Source organism: Cervus elaphus, chromosome 15 (assembly GCF_910594005.1).
Source record: "Cervus elaphus chromosome 15, mCerEla1.1, whole genome shotgun sequence".
Taxonomy (NCBI): domain Eukaryota; kingdom Metazoa; phylum Chordata; class Mammalia; order Artiodactyla; family Cervidae; genus Cervus; species Cervus elaphus.
In genome coordinates this window covers 19,365,591-19,386,607 of record NC_057829.1, presented here as the reverse complement: position 1 = coordinate 19,386,607, position 21,017 = coordinate 19,365,591, and the positions used below count along the sequence as shown (strand labels likewise).

Here is a 21,017-nt window from a genome sequence, read left to right as displayed (position 1 = left end):
TTGTAACCTTTATTTGTTTCCATTAAAAGTCGACTGTCGCAAAGAGTCAGACAGGACTTAGCAACTAAACAACAAAAATGTAGTATTTATGGTAATGGAAAAATATCTAACTTTAATGTAACGTGATGCAGTATGAAATAAAAATGAGTGGTTTTTCAGTACTGATGTTAATTATTTTAGTTTTATAAAATTATTTAATTGTGTATCACTAGCAATATATAAATACTGTGGCAGTTGTTAGTTGAGTATAGTTCTTAAAGCTACTTGATTTTGTAGGGGACATAGTACTTGAGGAACAAACATGTTTTTAAGTTAATAATAAATCTGATTTTATGTGAGATTGTAAGATGCATCTTGTGAAATATTTAACTCATTCTCTAATATACAGTAAACTGTAGAAAAGTAGTATGACATGTATTTAAAATTTGATAGTTTATAATATAATGTAATAACCTGAATCAAGCATTTGCTGTTTGTTTCAGGCTCAGAATAAGGCTGCCATATTACTCCAGTTGGTTTTTTTTTTTGGTTTTTTTTTGGTAACTTACATTCCACTGAATTCTTTTAATTCTGTACATGTTTTATGATCACATCTTAAGTAATTATGAAATGAAATACTGGTATTCTATATGTGATTTAATATTCACTTGGCTCATTATTAAAAAGTACATTTCATTTACATTTCATTTCTATCACTGTTCTAAAACTGAACTTTACTAATATTCTTAGAATAATCACTATTCGTCTCTGTCATCTTTAAAATAAAAAAGGATTGAGAATTTCGTAAGTACAATGCATAATAGACTGAATTAAAAATATCTTTTTTTCTAGTAGTTAATCTAATGTTTTTTATGAAATGAAGCTGATACATCTGGAATAGATTTAAAGGGACAGGGCATTGGCTGGGAATGGAAGTTTTTCTCAACATGATTTGATAAATTGGTTGTTGGTATTAAAATCAGTGTAAATTTTTAAATTTATTGAAATTGCAATACCTAACATTGGGACAAATTTAAAATAAAAGGCCATTCACACACATCATTAAAAATAGGTGAATGTTTTCTTGTACTTGCAGATATCTGACATTCTTTCTTCATATTCAGTGTGTTTATTGTACATACAGCACAGATCTCAGTTCAGACTAATCACATGTCAGGTGCTGAATAGCCATCTGTAGCTATTAAAGGTTTTCATAGCTATGAACTATTTAAATTATTCTTACAAATAATAAAAATGTTTCAGGAATATTTTTTAATCTGCCAAAATAAATATTACCAGTTAGTTTTTCCTTTGAGTAGTGTTGGTGTGGTGTTGGTTATGTCATTTGATTTCACTTAGATTATTACCCCAGAAATGTTTTAAACTGTTTTTCCCCCTGTGTTTTTAAAAATACTAGTATATTTCCAATGAGAAATGAGTGAACTAAAAGTAAACTCTTTACTTGAAAACACACTTGAAAGTGTTCTTAATAGGTTTAAAGTTATGTTTTATTTTTGCCCACTTGAGAGAGATTTACATATTACTTGTTTTCTGCACTTTCTCACCTTGGTAAATCTGTAAGGCAAAAACTTTGTATTTGCATTTGCCTTGTGAAGGAGACAGTAAACTTGAGCTCTCAGTCTCGCCACTAGTCTGTCTTTGTCTGTTGTTAAAATTATGAGCCAGTCTCTATGGCGCAGCCAAATGAGTAATCACCAGTAATGTGACTCGTGCTGGAAGTGACTCCATCAGCACCTGTGACGGAGGATTAGTTACAGTTTACAGAGCACCGCCTCTTCCCTTCTCTCAGTCTGCCCTAAGCCAAGTAGTCGTTCTCATTTGGGTGTCTGCGCTGTTGGAAGCTACTGCAGTGTGTTTCCACACAGACAGAGTACAGTGGCAAAAGGCTTTCTCTAGCTGATGGATGGCTGTTCTCTCTATTTGGAGTATCTTACTGGTTATGTAAGCGACCTCGGGAGAAATTATCCTGACCCAGATCGGAGGATGCAGTAGGGCTTCAGCTGCAGGATTTCTTGGTCGTTAACACCACAGTGCTGATGACAAAGAGCGAGTTGTAATCCTCATCACTGGCAGGACTGAGCCAGAGCAGACAGAAGACCGTCCTTTGCTCGCTGGAGACTTGTTAGGTTACAGCCTCGGCTTCGTTCTGTCGTCTTGGCTTTTCTTACCGTACAATGACGACGCTGCCAGTGAGCTCAGAAATGCCTGGTTTGAGAGCCATTTGCCTGTGATTTTTGAACACTTAAGAATTATTGAGGATAGATTTAAAAAACAATACTGCCCAAGAACAAAATGGAAATGTCAGCTATACTTCTTGACCTTTAAAGCCTTGTCGTGGATATCGGAGATTTAAAGATACTTTAAAATTCTCAAGAAGAAAGTACGGTTTGTATTTTTCTGCTTCCTTTTTCTTTTGTCTTAATTTACATTTGGTTTTGCTTCTCGATTTTAGGAATTAAGGTCACTGTCTTTTTCAGATCCAGCTTTCGTGGTCTTAGTTTTTTAAAATTTTTAATGATTTCATTTGTTTAGAGAGTGATTTATTGTGTCGGTAGTAATTTCATAACACTGTATGATAAAAAACAAGCTCAGTTGTTTCAAGTATTATAGCAGAAATGTTTTGGACTAGGGTTTTAAGAATATAATGTTTTAAGGGAAGTAGGGGTATTTGTTTTGTGAGGGTTTTTTCTGTCTGGTGTATGCTTGTCCCCACCCCCAACTTGTTTTCTAACAGTATCGTGTTTTTCAATAGACCTGCTTGGGTGGGAATTTGGACTTTGTTCTTTCGAGTCACTCCAATCTTTTTTTTTTTTTTTAAGACTAAACCTTGACTTCTCAAATGTATCTTAGATTGTTTTCTGCCTTAGTATTTCTTTAGTGAGATTTATATCAGATTTTTGTAGTTTATGAGCCTAATTTTTTTCACTTGGAAAAGGAATTGTTAAATGTTAACTGGAGATTGTTAGAAACTTGGACTGTAGACATAAACCTTGTGAATTTCCAGTCAGATGTTAAATGGTGAGCTTTAACATGGTTTGTTTGAGCAGCTGAGTTATGTTTGAGAACTGTAGCTGATTTATTTTAAAAATGTTTTTCGAGGAGGGCTCATCTGTTCGCCTCTTCCTCATGTGAATGGAATGTGGTGCAGCATGGAGCCCCAAACAGGATACAGTTGTTCTAAGCATTCTTCCTATAGCATGGTAGGCCCTAGTAGAAATGCAGGCTCTCTACTAAGTACTTATTTGACTTTATACTATTTTTAAAGTGCAGTTAACAAAGACAAAGGACCTTAAACGAACTCTCAGTCCATTAATGAAATTGAAAAAGTGTTTTGTTTAATTGGCAGTTTTAATTTGTATTTTCAAAGACTTTTTTCAGCTTTAGAATGAAGTCATTTTGTGATTAGGGTCACATTCTGCTGTGACTTTCATCTGATGGTAGCTTGTAGCTTCCCCTTAGGCTGTGGAAGTTCCTCATAGAATGGTATATCTTTAGAGTCTTGAATTACTTAGCTATGCATGAGTTCTAGTTTCTTTGCATTCCAGTGCACCTAGACCCATGAAATACTACAGATTCATCCAAAATCTGTAGGATGCATTCACTTTTATTTAAATATTTGTTTTTATTTTTAAGCTAATGTCCTTAAAGTGGATGTTTTTGATTTGGATACAAAAATTATTAATGGTTACATTTATTTGCCACTTTAGGGAATTAGGATTTATTTTAACTCTTAGTTTTATATGTTGTTTGTCTTTAATTTTTCAGTAGAGTAGACACAGTCGCACATTTTTAGGGTTGCTTGTTTAATACATACTGAAACATTTCTTTAACAAGTACTATAAAAGTATTTATCGGCACTTGGTAACATATTTGTAGTTTAAGAGTAATTGCATGTTTTAAAATTTGCAAGTCTTTGTCCTATTTGCTATTTAAGAAGCATGGTGTACTTTTGACTTCCATTTGTACATGGTTATTATAAATACTCATGCATCAGAAATAGACCATTATAAACTAGTCTTTTAACATTTCTGATAGCTAGATTCTACCAGTGGCTTTCAGTTAGATACCCTAAAATGAGAAATTCTTTTTTATTTTAGCCTGGAAACTAATTTTTTTTTTCTCAGTAATTTAAATTATGATAAATTGGCCTATTGAAATTTACCCTTAGATCTCTGACTTACCTTAAAAAGCAGAGTTCTGAGAGGTTCTCTTCACAAGAATGTTTTTCATATTATAAAATGACTAGGTCTCTTAGGAAATGCAAACCACCTGTATTATTTGCGTAAGAAAGAGGCACTCGGAGTGGAGAAGTTTACTTTTTTTCTCCAGTCCTCCTTAATTGAATCGGTACAATATCTTTAGGCATTTAGGTAGTACCTTTTGTGGGCCTTTTTTTAACCTTCCCAAGTTGACCTGATTTGGTACTGTTTAGAAAGAAATAAGAGCATTTGATAAAGTTCAGGGATTTAAAGTTCTCTTGAGAAGCTGCCAGTGTTCTCTCATTTTTTTGCTAAAAATTAAACATTTAATTTGAGAATATTACATATTTCACGTAAAGAATTTAGTTATGGTAAATGGAAAGTGTCAGATGGCCACAGAAGCAGGAGATAGCTAAATAATGGGGAAATACCTGTTTTGAAAATGTAACTTCTCACACACAAAAAAAATACTTTTGATACATAAAAGGTTAGCCCTAGAACATGGGAAGGAGGATATTACTGTGATTAGGTTTTCTAATCATAAATACTGAAAATAAATTGGAAATGTAAGGTAATTTTTTATGTTCATTTATGAAAGAATGTATCATTTATTAGTTCATGAAGTGAATAGTATAGGAATAAAGCATGTTTAAAATGCTTATTTATTCTTTGTGTTTTCAGCTTTTTCAAAACATAGACTCCTGATGAAAGCTTTAAAGATAATTTCTTAAATAGAGACATTAACTGCTTAAGAGCCATTCTGATTTAAAAATCTTGAAAGGTTTTTCAGCAGAGCGTTTAGTTGTGATTAGCAAGATGTTAGATTTCTTGAAGACATAAATAAGAGAAGAGGGAATTACAACGGCTTTGTATCTCCTGGAGATTTTTACTGTCTGCAGAAACCTTTGGTTTACATCCAAATGGTCGCACAAGTTTCTTGTAGCAAGAAAGATTTCCCTTTGTGATGCAAGTACTTTAGAAACTGAGTTGCTTTTTAATTTCATTTTCCAAACTTAGATTCTTTAATAGTAAAGTCACTATGTTTTTAAAACAGTGAAATATTGTTTTCATTTATAAGTTTTAAAACACTATCATGGATATAATATCCTTGGCTTTATTCAAATTACTTCTACTTTGAGAATAATTAGGACAGTCATAAAAAGTGCACATCTAGCACCTTTATTTCCTTCCTTCCTCTTCCTCTCTTGCCTCCCTCCCTCCCACCTCCCACCCAAGATACGAATAAATTCATTTATGTAAAAGTTGTCTTCAAATGACTATGGATTTGCTCACTTCATGCCCCCACCACCACCACCGCGTGCCCCCTTGTTTTGTTTTTTATAAAAGTGGAAATCTGGAGAGAGTTTACTGGAAGGTGATTGGGAGTTTTGTGTAATACTTTTACCTCCCTCTTCTTTTCCTGCGCCCTTCCCCCAGTGCTGCTCTTAACTGAAGCAGCTGGATTTTTATTTGTGCTTGGGGCAGGGGCGGGGGTAAGTAGTACATGGGGTGGAGTTAAAAGACCAGATGCATCCTGATCATTTAAAATCCTTGATGTGAGTGAGCTAGGAAATAAACTATACATGTAAATCATAACTACTCTGTTTTATAAAGAATAATGCTTAACAATATTTTAAAAGAGTTGGGATAATAACCTCTCCTACCCAGTTTGCTTTTTTGGAAACAATTTCTCTGTTTTTATATTAGGAATTTTTAATACTTTTAAACAACTGGGATTTATTAATAGACTGGGATTTTTTTAATCATTTCTTAAAATCAACTCAATTTCTTTTTAATAATAGAAAATATTCCAGATAAAAGCATTACTTTAGATTATGAAAACTGGTATTAATTGGTAGCCTAAAATCATTATGATAATGACTTTAATACATTGTGTTTCTATATACCCCTTCACATTTTGAGGATAAAACCCAGAAAATAACCATTAGAATTTTTTTTTTTTCTCTTACCAGACTTTCAAACCCCTGGTTGAAAAAAGTGTACCCAGTTCAATCACTGCAGTAGAATTCCTTGTAGATAAACAACTGGATTTTTTAACTGAAGATAGTGCCTTTCAGCCCTACCAGGTAAGAAATTTCAGGTCACTTTAAAAAATTACCTATTCACTAAGCTTCATTGATATTCAGATATTCTTTTGAATATTTAAGTCTAGCTTTCTGGCTAACATCAAGAAACTTAATGCATTTGATAAAGTTTGATTATAGGATAAATGATTCATTTTTCCAATCAGTATACACAGAGAACTTACTATGAGCCAGGCAGCATCTTGTGGCTGTGCATGCACAAGTGAGCAAAATAAAAGTCCCTGCCATTCAAATGATGTTCATTGTTAGATAATAACTGGTTAGATATTAGTATAAATTATCTTTGTCTCCAGCTCTAAAGGTTAAGATTTGGGTCAATTCATGTAATTAAATGAGATTAGTATTTACTATATACATGCATATCAGTTTAGCATAATAGTAGTTCATTTTCTTTTTAAGTGGTAATTTTCCTTTAGATTGTCATAAGTTGAATTGTTCAGTTTCTAGATTTTAATTCCCAGTTGTTGCAATTTAAATACAAAACTTAATTGGAAAAACGTTTTCTAGCTGGTTTTTAGATTTAAATCATGTAAAGAAACTCATATCAAAAGTAGTAAGCTAAATGTTTCTTAATATGTTTTATCAGTTGATTTTTTAAAGGTAAAAGTTAAAATGCACAGCAGTTTGTTTTCTTTTCATATTTGAATTTTAGATTGAATTATATCAGTATTTTATAGGTTTCTTTTCCTTAAATGTTTAAGATAACATAGTAAATACATTGAAAGAAAGTATAACTGGACTAGTTTGACTTGTTTTTTAAAATGAAGCTGAAAGTCCATATTCCTGTTTCATTTCAGAATAGTTACTGATTTCAGAAGTAAAATACAGAGGCATTGTTTCCATGGAAAGAACAAGAGCTTGAGTTAACGAGCAGTGGTTTGTTGTATGTGAGGTTATAATACTTAGGGAATTAGTAGTTAGGTTCTTCTTTTATTAGATCTACCAAAAGTAGGTGATAGTTCCCTTAGTTAAATGTTATTTCTCTCTTTGAAGTCTTCATTCTTCATGGATGTGCTTTTGTCTTTACACATTATTTTTCATAGTTCATTAAATGGCCTCATTTTTATACTGTTAGCTTTTGCTCTTTGATTTGGTATTTACAGCTAAAAATTTATAACAAGTTATAGTTTAATACTGGAGGTGTTAGAGCTTTTCCCTTGGTTTTTATTTTGTTTTGGTTTTAGTTGTGATTGCCATTTTGCTTGCTTATAGCCTTACTATAATTTGTCTCATTTCTAACAGTCTTTTGGTGGGAATTAGACTAGGTGAAATCAAAGGAACCTTCCAACTTAGCATTTTAATTCTGTGGTTTCTGATTAGCACTATAGAAGTTACAGCTAGGGTTTGATTTAGAGAACTGAAATCATTATGTAGAAATTACTTTTAAAAATAAACTCTTGCCAGGTGGCCTAAAACTCTACAACATGTTTATTAAAATTGTAATGATTAAAAGAATGCACTAACATATTACACAGGGTTTTTCGTACACATTTTAAAACTGTTTCAGATTCTGACAATTTTATTATTTCTAAATAATAATTTTCTAATAATTTTTAAATAATAAAATTGTCAGAATCTAAAACAGTTTTAAAATGTGTACAAAAAACCCTGTGTAATATCTTATTTGATTTGGTGATTTGTATGATTATCTTTGTTAGCTATGTATATTCCCCTTGCTAGTAGAGGTAAGTTGCTCTCTGGCCTAGAAGGATATACTGTCTTCCAAAGGCGATGTTATTCCCTTCACATTTTAACCGTTTGTGTTTCATAAATAATGTGAATTTTAGTTTTAAGGAATTACACTAAGAGCACTTGATTTACGATCCAGCATACCTTAGTTTTAGTGTTTAAGTGTTTTTGAAGGAATAAATGATACACAATAAAGCTTACTGTAGCATTTTAATTTCTGTATTTCATGTTTTTAAAACAGGTTTAAAATAGAAAAATACATACTCCAATATGTAAATTATAGGCACCTACTGTAATATTTTGAATGAAAATTTACTCCAGAGACTGAAGATGGCTCAGTCTAGGTTTTCAAAGTTATTTATTTAAATGAGTTTATAAAATATAGGTATAGTCCACATAAGGAAAGACTTTTAGAGTTCGTGTAATTAGAGTGGCTTTATCCCAGAATGCTTTTCTCTAACCAGTTGTCCAAACAGTACATTAAATTCCTTGGCATGTTAAACATGGCAGCTGTTCCCGGCATAGATTTTGTAAATAGTGCTTTGACATATCTTAACCTTAGAGTAACCTTATATAAGTCAAAGGGAGTTAGGGGAAAATTAAGTTTTAAAAATGGTCTCCCTGTTTTTTCTCACTTATTTAAATCTCAAGAGGCAGTTTCTTTTGAATCTAGGTAGGTAAAAAAAAGTCTTTGGAAATGGCTTTTCTGTACTAGGTGATGAGTATGCTTAAGTTTTGTTTGAAAAATTCCAAATGATGCTAAACTGTGTCTGTTTATATGGTTTTATAGTGGGAATTCCCATTCACCGTCTTTTTCCTTGAGTTCTCATCTCAGCATTTTATTCTATAGCAGAATGCTCCTGTAAGTTAGCTTTTAGTTGTACAGCCCTATTTAATATATCACAATAATATATATTGTAAGATAATGATTAGAAAACTGGTGACTCAGAATTAATACAGATCTCTTGAGATGACTCACTTTTAGGTTATTAGTTTGAATCCTACATTTATCTCTCTGAATAATTTCAGTGTATTGAGTATCAGATGGCATGTATTAACTTAGTTGATTTGGTCATTTTTTTAAGTGACTTGTGGTTGGTTAATCAGGATGCAACCATCATTGATCATAGTTTTCAATATTTTGGAAAGAACACTGAATGAGGATAGAAATCAAATCAACGTCTTATAGACATTATAATGAAGGCATGTTAATACATTGTTGAAGCAGTGTACCATGGTATTGTTAATTCTGTTTTTTCCTTCCTTTTGCACACAAATGAGTTTCTGCTTCCTCCTTTCAGACTTCCTGATCAGGCTTGCTGCAGTTAACTTTCTTTGAAGTAAAGGGGGAAGGGAAAAAGAGAGGAAGTAGGAGGAAACTCTTCAGAACCTACTGTGTCTTTCAGCTGGCTGGGAAGGAGGAGGGAAAAAATACTTGTTTTTATAGTTTTGGGTGGTTTTTTTTTAATTACCATGATTTCTATGTATGATTGCCTTTGGAGGATGAGTAGAGAAGTTTTTAAAACTTGCCACTAAAATTTGAAGTTTTGATCAAACAAATGTAAAAAACAGTTTGATAATGAAATATGAACATTGAACTTTTAGCATGATTTTGAAATCATCTTGTCCTGGATTTTGGCTTCTGGCCATGCACACACCTGCAATAAAGGAATAATAATACAAAGGGCACTAGTGAAAACCATTCAAGATTTGAAGCAGAATGTGCTTGATTTTAGTTACTCCCTATGTCTATCTTTATATATTAAAATTCTTTGTAGTAATGAGGTATTTTCCCTGGAATAAAGTAGAATCATCCTAGACCTAAAGGAATAATCCTATTTGAAATTCTTGGTCATTCTAATCTGCTAAAAGTTCAGAGATAAGACTACTAATACTTTATTTTCTATCATCACAAAACACAGGCATTGAACACTTTATTTAAAGTATTTGATATGGTACTGTTGAGCTGTGAATTGCTCATTGAAGGGAATGCATGGAGCAAACCTTCATTCTTAGACTAAAGACTGATTAAAGACTTGAGCAAAGTCTTCAAATATTTTGTTAATGAAAGTGTCTGAACTGTGTCAGCTCTGTTTATCATTGTAATCACTGCAGTCTGTTTTGAACCACAGTTTTTCCATTATTATATAAATTCATTGTCCACAGTTTCAGAATATCCCTAAGTTAGTTGTTGCTCAGCACATCTGGTTTACTAAAAATAGCTTGAAAGATTGCCCAGGATAAGTTACCAGTAGTTTAAAGAGTGGAGTGTACCAGACACATGTATTTTTCCTTGTTACATTTTTGCTATTTGGAATGGAGATGAGTTTGAGGGCGGTGAAGCTTAGCCTGCAGACAGCCCAGGTGAACAGGTAGCTAGTTCCTCGGTGTCACCAACCAGATATTATATTTTGTTAAGTGTTTGACATAAGTGAGCCACTGACAAGTTTGGAAGTCTTGGTGGTGGTAGTTTGACTTATATGCAGATTTATTCCTCAGGGTACTGTGATGATACTGCTAATAGTTTAGAAAAGGAAGTAAACAGAACTTTATTGTTAATATTGATTTGATGGGTGAAGAAAAGACTTAACTTTTTCACACTTTCCTTTACTCTCATTTCAATTTGTAGTATAAATATATTACTTCAGAGCATTTTTAAACTAACATTCCTATAGAGGAAATGAGAATTTGACCTAGTACAGGATTTATTCCTAGTCCCAGAATTCCTCTCAGATTTGTTCTTTCTGGTGTCAAATTACTGCTCCCTCATAATTTTACTAAAAGAAAAAAAAACAGACTTTCAGAAACTGCCTAGCAAACTATTGTTTTATTTTTATCATAGAAATTAGTGGGAGTTTTGTTACTGTTTTTTTAGTGATAACTGAACTTTTTATTTTGAGAAAGAGATATTCATAAGAAACACCTATTAGGATAAGGGAGTGGCGGGCACTCACATCCCCACCTTCAAGAATGAGGGCCTCTGCCCTGGAGTTGAGATGGGCAGAAAGAGGCCCAGAGCAGGAGAGAGGGGGCCTGGAGCTCTTGTGTCCTACTTACTGGTAGCTCACTTGATGTTTTTTGTGTTGTTTTTCCCAGAAAGGAGTCTTTAAATGGCAGTTTTATGCTCAGACTCTACTTCCCTTTGACTTACCCTTAAAAAATTTTAATGTCTAGCCTTAGAAATATCCCAACTGACTTCATTCATTCAGTAGTTATTTAAATTATGTGGTTTCCCTATTCACAGCATCCTGCTTTGGTGCTTGATGGTTTTTAGAAGTTGCTAAAGGGACTTCTTTGGCAATCCAGTGATTAAAGCTTTTATTGCTTCCACTGCAGGAGGCACAGGTTCAGTCCCTGGTTAGGGAACTAAGATGCCGCATGCCACACAGTGTGGCCAAAAAGAAAAAGTTAATAAAAGTGTAAGTTATAGTCCTTATTTTTTTTCAAGACTTTTATAAACCATGATGAGAACTTAGATTTTAAAAAATTTCCTTGAAATAGATTTGATTTATTCAAATCAAAGGAGCCAAAAAAATACACAGTGAAGACTTCAGGAATACAGAAAAAAGGAGAAGTCAGCGGAGATTAAAATGGTATAAAGAAATCTCATGAAGAGGGTGAAACTTGAGTATTTATTTGAATGGAGAGGGAAGTGAAAGCTCGGGAGAGTGAGGCAGACATTTGGCAGAAAGGATTGCATGATCAATGATGAGGTAGGTTTAGAGGTCAGTAGAATATCAGTCTAGCTAGAGAAGAGAGTTTGGTTTTAAATATAGACATCATACCAGAGAAATAAGTATTGTGGGGTCAGATAAAAAAGGAAAAGGATTGCTAAGTACAGTTACTAATTGACTTTTATCTTGTAGGCCCTATGAATCATTGGAAGCTTTGAAGCAAGAGAATAACAAAACCAAATTTTCTACAGCCAAATGTTATATTTTGTCAAATTAAGTATTAACAATTACATCAGAAGGAGCTAATTGATTGGATTTTTTGTTTTAGAGATCAGCCCAGCTATGAATTTTGAAGTCAATTCATGCAGATATTGTGTCAAATCCTAGCTTTGCCATTTGCTAGCACGTGACACTGGAAAAGCCTAAAGCATGCTGTATACTTGGTTTCCTCACCTGTAATGTACTGTCCACCTCAGATTAAAGGAATGACAGTCACGAGCTTATTACTATATAGAAACCGCTCAATAGAAGGTCGCTGCTATTTAGACATGCCCTAAATTTCCCTTTTTGTAGATGGTGTCTTAAACCTTTGTGGTAGATATTTGAAACTCCTTTCTCTTCTTACCATATGCAACCATTGGACATTTCTCTGCCACCATCTGCACCTCTTTCTTGTAACAGTCTGCTTTCTTTGTCTTCTCTGGAACTCTCAACCATTCTTTCTGCAGCTGGTGTTAGATAAACTCTTTTGGTGTAGGTACAAGCCATGGTCACTGCATAACAGAACACGTCTTTGTAGTAGTGTTTCTTTTTCCTTCTCTCTATTTTAAAAGTGTATTTAGGTAAGATTCCTCAGTGACTGCATAAACTCCTATTTTAAGAAAATGATATTAGAAAAGATGCAGAAATTGTGGTATTACTCCCCACAACACATCCTTACATTTTTTCCCTAGGGATGATCGTAAGTTCTACTTGCTGCTGATAGATATTTTATCTCCAAAAATATGAAGTGATATTCAGAAAGTTAATTCTTTTTCTTTGCTTGACTGTGAACAAACATTTGTGACCAACGTTGACCTAATCAAACTAATCTCTGGCTAATGGATTTTAGTCTCAGGGATAAGAAGCATTCAACCTAAATCTAGGTTTATCTCAAAAGAGAGAAAACTAGTAAACCAGGCAATACCAGATGCAAATCAAAATTATACAAAATTGAAACAACAGGATTGTTTGGGTTATAGTTGCACTTATTCTGAGAGCTTTCTAGTCTTTATTTTTCTATATCAGTTTCTGAATTATATTTTGACAGAGTTGAGCACGTTCTCCGTTAGTCCATAAGTTTGTGTGTGCATTTCCCTTGTCCATTTTACTTTGCCTTCACATTATCATTTGGTTGAGATTGAGAAGTGCCTTGTTGCCACAATGTCAGTAAAATGAGAGCTGAGATTGTAGGATATACAGAGTGCCGAGACTGTAAACAGTACAGGGTCACAGCTCTGAACCGACTGCGGGTGTGATACGGCTTGGTAGAAGCAGCGTCTGTGGGCAGGCGTTGGCCTGGGGGTGGTCTGGGAGATGAGACCAGAGCAGGAAGCTGCTATTGTGTGCTACTTGGCTTTATTCCATTTCTAGTCAAAAGTGACAGCTTGCAATAGGAGAGCCAAGCTGAAGCCTAGAAAGTAGAATGGACAGTAACAAAAGCAGAACCAGAAGCTAAAACAGAATCATTGTACTTCCTTTTTAAGCAAGGTTTTTAAAATTTTTAAATTGGTACATCATGTTTTAATATTCAGTAATTTTGCTCTTCATTCTGTATAAGTGCTGCTTTTATCTCCCACTTGCCTGATTTTATATTGCCATAATTGTGAAACATTAGGTCCCATGAATCAGGTATGCCAATATGTATTGTCTGCTGCTATTAAAAGGGAGTTCTTCATTTTTAAAAATTAGTTGCAAAACTTGGTGTGTTGAAAATGTATTCATGAAGTTCAGGAACATGTTATTTTGACTGAAATTTGGCCCGCGTATGAGCTGTTCTGCAATATTCAGATTAAAAACATTTATAAGTCACGGTCTGCAAAAGTTCTCTCCTGGTCCCAAATCTGCTATGATCATATGCTGAAAAATCTGCCAGTCTCTTTTTAATTTTTTGTGACTGCTGTTATGAATTTAAAGTATGTGAAATTATGCTTGTAGACATCAGATTCCAAAGATTCTAAGCCATCAATCAGTTAGTTATCATTGAGAAGGATTTCTGCCAGTCAAAATAGGTAGATACTGTTTGTTTATTCCTTTTGCCCACCCCCAGATTCTTACTAAAGCACAGCCACTTTATTTAAAATATCAATTAAAATTTAATTTCTCAGTGTGCTGTTAATATATTTATAAGGTTCAACATTTTCCAAAATATTTACATGTGCATTGTTTTATTTAATTCTTATGTTTACCTTATGAGGAAAACAGATTGTATTATTTTATTATATATAATGCTTTCAGGGTACATATATTAATTTAATCCACATAACTCTTTGAAACGTACCTATTAACTTACAGTGAACAGGCAGCAGAAACGGAAAACCATATAAACGAGTTTTATTTTTAAAGGGATGGGGCTATTAAAAAGATACAATAGGAAATGTCTTGGATATCCATTGCAGAAAAGTACAGCTGAACCTTATTTGGAATGGAATTAGGAACTAGAAGGTCAGAAACTCAAGTCACATATTCCTTCTTCCCCCATGCCTCAGTCTTCTTTCTGCAGACAGGTTTCTTCTGCTAAATCATAGGTTTTGCTTCTCATAATACTAGTTTCCACTTGACATTTGTGTGTGAGTGTCGATTCTCCCACACCCCCTCCTTTGCAGGACTTTTAAAATCTAATATTTGTATTTCTTGGTAAAATTGAGGGTAGAAGTGTAGGAGAATAAACTGCTGAAGAGAGAAAAAGGAAGAAAGATGAGGAAGGGAGAGAATATAGGATAGCAGTTTTTATAGGCGAAGAAACTGAGGTTTAGGGAAGTTGTGATTTGGCATCTAGGTTCACATAGCTAGTGGTAGCCTAAACAGAACTTGAACCAAAAACTTCCGATTCCAAGATGTTATTTCTACTGTGCCACCCTGCCTTCGTGAGCCATCACATGGGAAACATCTCTTATTTGTGCATCATTCTTTTGTTTGGCACTTTGCTATTTTTCTTAGGATGGCCATCTTTCCCATATATATATAAGATTAAAATTTTCCTTAATTGTATTGCCTGCACAATCTCCTTAGACTTTTCAAATACTGGCATCAAGCTGTACCCCAAATCTGTGCGTTGTTTTCAGGTTCCCTTGTTCCCTAGGCAAGAATCCAAACAGATTAAGATGTTTTGCCCTCTCCGTTTTCTCAGCTGCCTAGTTTTCTCTGTTTTGCTCAAAGATTTGTTCAGAGTTAAAATTAAAAAGCAATACTTTAAAACAAAGCCCTTTTAGCCTTTTGTTAAAAGAATTATCTCTAAAAATACAAGTCTTTCTAGGCTTCAGACTCAAGGCAAAACAATACTAGCCCTTAGTCAATAAATAATGATTGGGGGCTTTTTATTTATATGTTTGAGGACCTTCTGTGTTGTATTCAAGAATACAAATACACTGCCTTCGTACATCTTATAATCTAATGGTGGAAGTGCATAGAAAAATACAAATGTAAATATAGGCAAAATACAGAAAAAGTAGCAGACACCAGAGAGGTATAAGGAATCTACCCTGGTTGTGGGAGAAAAAAGAGAGGATACCCCTATTCTTAGATTAGGTGACTCCCTAAGTTGTCTCAGGATGAATTTAAATTAGCAAAGTCACTAAGACAACAGGTCTGATTAAATGCTTGAAATATAGTGAATAAGCATAATGTCTGTTGGATAGTCCACTTGCATTAGCTCTAATCATACCTTTCCCATGAAGGTGGAATGGTTGACTAGACAGAAATTTTTTAACCATTTTTTAGTTGGGTCAGCCACCTGATTGGCTACAACCTCGTTGTCCTTTTGGAGTAGACGGATAACAGGCATTTGTTTTAAAAAAGGTAACAGTAAAACTTAGCATTTTAAACATTTAAGTGTGCAGTTCAGTGGAATTGAATATATTTGCAGTATTATACAACCATCACCACTATGGACATTCTGAACTGGATCATCATCCTAAATAGAAACTCTTCATTCATTAAACAATAACTCCCTATTTCCCAGTAGCCTGCTCTTCCCAGCCCCTGGTTACCTCTTGGTTCTCTTTTCCTGGTCTATATTATTATTATTATTATTATTTAATTAATTATTTTTGCCTCTCCTAGCTATCTCATATAAGTGTATTCATACAGTTTGTCCTTTTTGTGACTGGCTTATTTCATTTAATGTAATGTCTTCAGAATTCACCTGTGTATCATGTGTCAGCATTTCATTGCTTTTTATGGATGAATAATATTCCATAGCATGTATTCACCGCGTTTTGGCTATCCATTTGTATGCTGATGGGCTTGTGGGTTGTTTCTACCTTTTTACTGTTATGAGTAATGCTGCTGTGAACATTGGTGTACAGATATTTGTTTGAGTTCCACCTTTCACTTCTTGTGGGTATATACCTAAGAATGGGATTACTAGAGCATATGAAAGTTTATGTTTTACTTTTTGAGAAACAGCCCAGCTGTTTTCCACAGTTCAGTTCAGTCGCTCAGTCGAGTCCAACTCTTTACGACCCCATGGACCGCAGCACGCCAGGCCTCTCTGTCCATCACCAACTCCCGGAGTTTACCCAAACTCATGTTCATTGAGTTGGTGATGCCATCCAACCATCTCATCCTCTGTCGTCCTCTTCTCCTCCTGCCCTCAGTCTTTCCCAGCATCAGGGTCTTTTCAAATGAGTTAGCTCTTCGCATCAGGTGGCCAAAGTATTGGAGTTTCAGCTTCAACATCAGCCCTTCCAATGAACCCTCAGGACTGATCTCCTTTAGGATGGACTGGTTGGATCTCCTTGCAGTCCAAGGGACTCTCAGGACTCTTCTACTACACCACAGTTCAAAAGTTTTCCACAGGCTCTGCAGTATTTTACATTCTCACCAACAGGGATCCAATTTCTCTGTGAGAACACTTGTTATTTTTCATTTTCTAAATAATAGCTGTTCATTGCCTATGCTTTCAGTATCGTATTTGAGAAATTGTTACCAACGCCAGCATCATGAAAAATGGCCTTTAAGAGTTTTGTAGTTTTAGCTCTTACATATAAGTCATCGATTCATTTTTAAATAAATTTTTAGAGGGAATTAAATAAATTTATAAGGGAAAAATCCAAATTAGTTCTTGTGGATACCCAAATTTCCAAGGTTAATTTGTCCTTTTCCCATTGAATAGTCTGGTCACCCTTATTGGAAATCTGTTGACCATTTATTCTAAAATTTATTTCTGGGCTCTATTCTGTCGCTTTGTTATATATGTCTGTATTGATTACTTGAGACAATCTTTTCCCCTACTTTTCTGCAACTGCGTAATTTGTCCAAATGATTGTTAACCCTAAAGATAAATTATTTTAAAGTATACTGTTTTGTGTTGTAACTATTGACATTTTCTGTTAGGAGTATGATTCCTGTCATTAAATTATTAGGCATAGACATGCCTTTTAGAGAAGCGATGTTTTTAAGATGCAAGGGGAAAAGATCCAGTGATTGTTGAATTGTAACAATCAGTCACTGATTTATTGCTTTGTGCCAGTTTCTTTGCTAGCTACTGAGATTTAAAGACAGATAAAATACTTGGTTCTCTTTCAGGCCAGGAGGAGAGACTTAAATATAATTACAGAAATGTGCTATAAGTTCTAAAGTAGAGGTATATTTATAGTGTTCTGTACTGTAGAATCACCTGATGTAGCCATATCAGTTATTTGCCTGTTTCTCTTTTTTGTGGTTTTACTTTTTCTCAGACAGCAGGGGTTTAGAAGATGGGAAAGAGATAAGGAAAGCTAATAGTGTTTCATAGTTGTTGTTACTGTTGTTCAGTCAGTAAATCATGTCTGACTCTTTGCGACCCCATGGACTGCAGCACGCCAGGCTTTCCTTCCTTCACTATCTCCCAGAGTTTGCTCAAACTCATGTCCGTTGAGTTGACATCATCAGCCATCTCATCTTCTGGCGCCACCTTCTCTTCCTGCCCTCAATCTTTCCCAGCATTAGGGTCTTTTCCAATGAGTTAGCTCTTTGCATCAGGTGTCTAAGGTATTTGTACCTTCAGCTTCAGCATCAGTCCTTCCAATGAATATTCAGGGTTGATTTCCTTTAAGATGGACTGGTTAGATCTCCTTGCAGTTCAGGGACTCTCAAGAGTCTTCTCCAACACCACAGTTTGAAAGCATCAGCTCTTTGGTGCTCAGCCTTCTTATGGTCCAGCTCTCACATCAATACATGGCTACTGGAAAAACCATAGCTTTGACTGTACAGGGGTATGTTTTTAGGATTCTCCAGGGAAACAATACCATAGGGTGTGGGGGTGTATACAAGTGTGTATAGAGAGAAAAGGAGTAGAAGAAATTTTAAGGAAATTGACTCACCTTCTTGTTGGAGTGGGAACTCTGAAATACACAGGACATGCCAACAGTGGAAATTCTAGCAGGAGATGGTGCTGATTCTAAAGGCAGTTTGAAGGCACAGGCTTTCTCCTCTTTGGAGGACCTCATTCTTTATTCTTAAGGCCTTCGACTAATAGAAAGAACCCATTGCATATTATGGGGTTTAGTCTGCTTTACTCAGTCTTCTGATTGAAAAATACCTTCATAGCAACATCTAGACATAGTCTACCCAAGTTGGTATGTATAATTAATAGTCACCGGTACTATTGATACTTGGTTCTTTGTTTTACAGTGAATTTTAGGATGGTAGGTATCCCTGGCTTTTCAACAGTTAAATGTCTTTCTGGTTACTATGTTAATAGAAAAAAGACTATCCCTACACATTTCCAGTGCTCTTCCCCACTTCATTTAGAGCTATTGCAGTGTAAATTAAGACAACTAGAAAAGTAGAGGCCTTCAAAGTAATCTTGTCAAGGCACTTAGAAATGCTTAGCAAACATTGGCCTGCCATATTCTCTAAGCACCCTAATAATAAGAAAGTATCATTTCTTTCTCAATGTTTGCTTCCTCTTGAGTTTCAATACTGTGCCATTTTGCCCTGGATATTCAAATCCCATACCAATTCAGTCTCATGCCAGACCAAATTCTTACATCACTCTCACATTCTCTTAAGATCTCTAGATCTCTCCTAATAATTTCATAAGTGTTATTAATTATAAATGGTTAATATCTTTCTATCACATTTGTACTTAAATCAGGATACCTATATAATCACAGATTTGTCAGTATGTAAAATAATGCATATTTCCAATGATTCTCTAGAAGTTCTTTGCTGGAAGTCGGGTATTCTACATAGAAATAACATGTTATTGTTTTCCATTTATAACCTGTCTCCCCTCTGCCATGTATAAAGTAGACATTTTCGGAAATGTTAAATTCTGTGTATAAGTAAGGCCTGGATATATACGACTTCTTCATGTAGAATCTTCAAGCTTGAAGGCCATTAAGATGTTATAGGCATTCCAGAATGCAATACCTGAAATATTTCAGGATGAGGCTTAATGTTGTTCCTTCCACATTCACTCTTTTCAAGGAATTAAGTTCCATTGTATAATAACAATTCCTTCCAATGCTTAACAAAACCCATTGTTGAGAAATTTTCTTACAAGTTAGATACATTATATATCATATACATATAGATATATAGATCATATATTATCATGATCTACATATGATACAGTACATATAGATCAGTTAGGCACACTTACCAATTGGAAGCGTCTGACTGGCATGTTTTTAAAATTGCAAAGGATTGTGAAGCTCTTCTCTGACTATGGTATGTAGTTCATTGCTTAATGATGATCCCCTACCACCACGGTAAAGGAGCAGGCTGAACTACTGCTTAGTTTTTATTTGTCTTGATCAGTCCAAGGTATCTCTTCTCCATTCTGTTTTGTTCCATGATAGATATAAATACACATTTGTACTTAAATTTTTTATGAGTTCAGTTTGAATGATGACACAACTTGGTAGCTCTACCTTTTGCTCCAAACTCTTTGAGGATTTAAGAGTGTCTGATGTAGTGCAAATATTATTAAAAATCAAAATAATTGACAGGTTAATCAAGTGAAAATATATATAAAGAAGAGTAAAAATCAGCACAAAACAGTTTAAAGAATAAATTACTAAATTTATTGAGGTTCTATTTTAGGATATCTAATAATATATCTAGTAATATATACAAACATATATCCGGTAATATATACAGATAGCTGGGAAAATAAGAAAAGCAAAGGAGAAAAAGAAAGATCCATCCATTTGAATGCAGAGTTCCAAAGAATATCAAGGAGAGATAAGAAAGCCTTCCTAAGTGATCAGTGCAAACAAATAGAGGAAAACAATAGAATGGGAAAGACGAGATCTCTTCAAGAAAATTAGAAATACCAAGGGTACATTTCGTGCAAAGATGGGCTCAACAAGGTACAGAAATGGTATGGACCTAACAGAAGCAGAAGATATTAAGAAGAGGTGGCAAGAATACAAAGAAGAACTGTACAAAAAAGATCTTTATGACCCAGATAGTCACGATGGTGTGATCACTTAGCTAGAGCCAGACATCCTGGAATGTGAAGTCAAGTGGGCCTTAGAAAGCAGCCCTACGAACAAAGCTAGTGGAGGTGATGGAATTGCAATTGAGCTATTTCAAATCCTCAAAGATGATGCTGTGGAAGTCTGCACTCAATATGCCAGCAAATTTGGAAAACTCAGCAGTGGCCACAGGACTGAAAAAGGTCAGTTTTCATTGCAATCCCAAAGAAAGGCAATGCCAAAGAATGCTCAAACTACAGCACAATTGCACTCATCTCACACGCTAGCAAAGTAATTCTCAAAATTCTCCTAGCCAGGCTTCAACAGTACGTGAAACGTGAACTTCCAGATGTCCAAGCTGGTTTTAGAAAAGGCAGAGATCAAATTGCCAACATCCTCTGGATCATCGAAAAAGCAAGAGACTTCCAGAAAAACATCTACTTCTGCTTTATTGACTACGCAAAAGCCTTTGACTGTGTGGATCACCACAAACTGTGGAAAAATACTTAACGAGATGGAAATACCAGACCACCTGACCTCCCTCCTGAGAAACGTGGATGCATTTCAGGAAGCAACAGTTAGAACTGACCATGGAACAGCAGACTGGTTCCAAATAGGAAAAGGAGTGCGGCAAGGCTGTATATTGTCACCTGCTTATTTAACTTATATGCAGAGTACATC

General features: G+C 34.7%; 1 protein-coding gene across 7 annotated transcripts in view; it reads left to right on the top strand.

Annotated features, from left to right (window-relative positions):
• Positions 1-21,017, top strand: part of JMJD1C (jumonji domain containing 1C) — a 302,277-nt gene that overhangs the window by 215,966 nt on the left and 65,294 nt on the right. For 3 of the 7 annotated variants that reach the window (XM_043927017.1, XM_043927016.1, XM_043927020.1), the window contains one exon: positions 6,173-6,286. Coding sequence is in view for 1 of the 7 variants with exons in the window: in XM_043927016.1 (XP_043782951.1) it covers positions 6,173-6,286 (114 nt within the window). In the remaining 6 variants the exon portion in view is untranslated. Of the gene's footprint in view, positions 1-1,591; positions 2,386-6,172; positions 6,287-21,017 lie in introns of those variants that run through there. The other 4 variants (XM_043927022.1, XM_043927018.1, XM_043927023.1 and 1 more) reach the window with 2 other exon arrangements.